Source organism: Frankliniella occidentalis, unplaced genomic scaffold, assembly GCF_000697945.3.
Source record: "Frankliniella occidentalis isolate FOCC.00 unplaced genomic scaffold, Focc_3.1 Scaffold6114, whole genome shotgun sequence".
Classification (NCBI taxonomy): Eukaryota; Metazoa; Arthropoda; class Insecta; order Thysanoptera; family Thripidae; genus Frankliniella; species Frankliniella occidentalis.
In genome coordinates, this window is record NW_026273148.1 from 1 (window position 1) to 2,472 (window position 2,472).

Here is a 2,472-nt window from a genome sequence, read left to right on the forward strand (position 1 = left end):
AGAAAAATTTAATAAACAGGAAATGGTCATAGTAATAAGTGTTAACATGCCTGCCCAGCCGTAACATACTCATGGTCGTCGTGGCTGAACGAGGTGCAATATTCTGTCTAACTCGGACCAGCCGAGCGAGAACTTCAGTCGTGTCCGTCTTTGTGCTATGGAGGTAGTGGCGGCGGTTGGTGTCGCTGGAGGTGCGGGAGTCAGTCCACCTCGAGCCGCCTGAAGGAGCCCGTGACGGTGGAGATGCCGGTGCAGGTGTTGGAGTTGGTGGTGGTGCGCCGCGTCACGATGCCCTGGTCGCTCACGAGCTTCATCTCGTCCAGGCGCATGAGCATCTTCTGCTTCGAGGCGATCTCCTCCTTCCAGAGGTCTGCAACAGACGAGATGACGGGTAAGTGTCAGGAAAGGCCCGTTTTTGTTATTTTTTTATTATTTTTTTGCTGGGGGTGGGGGGCGGCTGCACGTTCGAGGTCACTCACCGATCATCTGCGCCATGGGCATGTCGCCGCCGTACTCCCTGGGCAGGCACTTCTTGTCCACGTGCTTGCGGAGGTCATCCACGCTGTCGTGGATCTGGTAAAAGCGAGCACAGTGGTGTTAGATGGGTACATTTGTGGATACGAAAAGGCGAGCATGGCGAGGAAGACGCCATGGGATCATCCAGAAAGCACGTCCGTTTTTCACAGATTCATTCGACAAAATTTACTGGAGCTCGGCGCCTGCGAGAGTCAGGGTAGGCCACCCCGCGGCACACCCATGCACTGCAGGCAGGATGTTGCCTACAGACCAGGCGCTATGAGAGCGGGCATGGGCCGAGCTTGGCGCAACGGCAAAATGACGGACTTTCTGGATGACCCTTTGTGCCGTGGTGCTCACCAGGAACCGGGTGCGCATCTTCTGGCTAAACCGACTGCGGCAGAAGTCGTACAGGTACTTGAGGGGCGCGGGCAGGTTGAGGAAGTGGATCTGCTTGTGCCGCATGGGCATGGATTGCTGTGGACACAAGGAATCAGAGGTGTGAGTCCGGTGGGGGAGCCGAGGTCGGAACAGGTCGCGCGGTAAGCGGGTGGCTTCCTTGATCGCTTACCTCGCCCCAGCGCAGGCAGTGCGTGAACTCGGTGGGCGACCAGAGGGTGACGCAGGACGGCGACAGCCCCTCGAGGTCGGCGAAGTGGGTGAAGCCCATGACCTGGTTCTCCTCGTCGTCGAGCAGGGTCTCGTAGGTGATGCAGTGGGCCTTGGCCATGTCGATGTTGGTGAAGCGGCTCGGGTCCATCCGCTCTGTGGGTAGAGTTCATCAGGGTGAGGCGGAATAGGGGTAGCAGAGCGACCGGCGGGGCGCCTACACTGGAAACGCTAGTGTGTGAATGTTACACACTTGTATGTCTGTGAATGACCATTCGTACACTTACGACGGGAGTAAAGATGTGAATTTTCCTTTGAAAATTCGCACACTTGTGCCTTTGTGTACGAATGACGTTCACGACACACCTATAAGTGTGAGACATTCGCACACTTGTGTTTCCGGTGCAGAGACCAACTCAAAGTCGAAAACTCACTGCCGATGCCGATGATGACCCTCCTGCCGTGGGCGTCGCGGACGGGCGACGCGAAGATGTAGCCGCTGTCGATGAGCTCCTCCACCTTGGACTGGCTCGCGTCCAGGTCGAACAGCAGGTGCGAGAAGGTCTGCCGCATGTTGAGGTACTTGAGCAGGGTCTGCTGCGCCATGGGCAGCGAGAACTTCTTGACGCGCAGGAACCGGAGCAGGAAGTTGGCGTCTGCGAGCCGGGAGGAATGAGGGAGAGAAATGAACAATTACCGCCAACCAAAACACACTCTATTTCTTAATCCTGCACAGCCTACCGCCCCGCCCGCCGCTGGTTCCTTGAGGTGCGCAAACAAACTCTAGGTGAAGAGAGACGGCGCCGGGCGGAGCGCGTCCGGATCGGCGCCGGACCAAACGCTTGAGTCGCTTCAGCGCCGCGCGACGCGACGCACCATTCGCACGCGACCCTGGGGGCCGGGGAAGGTAGGCAAACAACGGCGGCCAGGCGGTCTGGAGGTCGAGCGGAGCGAAGTCAAAGTCTCGAACAGGTCTCGAACCTTGGGGCGCCCATAGCGGCTTGGTCTCTGTCTGAGGGAGGGACTACTGCTCGCTGTTCACATCGTGACTTGGCGGCCCTAGGACACCAAACAGTACGACCCGCACCAGTGTCGATACCGCGCGAGCCTACTGAATAAAGGCACGGCGTTTGAGATTGAGTAACAACCTTGCCGAAAGCAACAAGCACGGTTCCCGACGGTTGCCGATGAGCCCGAAAACCGATAAAAATAAAATAAACGACTGCCAAAAAGAACAATGGCGACTCGGAAGCCCGGGCTCCTCTATTGCCTCTCCCAGTTAGAGCTGCGACGAGGCCGTCTTAGAGAGGCCGTCAGGTCAGGAGAGCTGCCTAGTTACCCCCCCCC

At 57.9% G+C, this 2,472-nt stretch overlaps 1 protein-coding gene across 1 annotated transcript; it reads right to left on the minus strand.

The window, feature by feature from the left end:
- Positions 1 to 6: 6 nt before the first annotated feature.
- LOC113208001 (retinaldehyde-binding protein 1) lies at positions 7 to 1,781 on the minus strand (the record flags this gene model as incomplete). Its single annotated transcript, XM_026424805.2, is given in 5 exon segments — positions 7 to 370; positions 480 to 573; positions 877 to 993; positions 1,088 to 1,281; positions 1,560 to 1,781. Coding segments are annotated over 5 exon segments (747 nt in total). The 3' UTR covers positions 7 to 200.
- Positions 1,782 to 2,472: the final 691 nt, after the last annotated feature.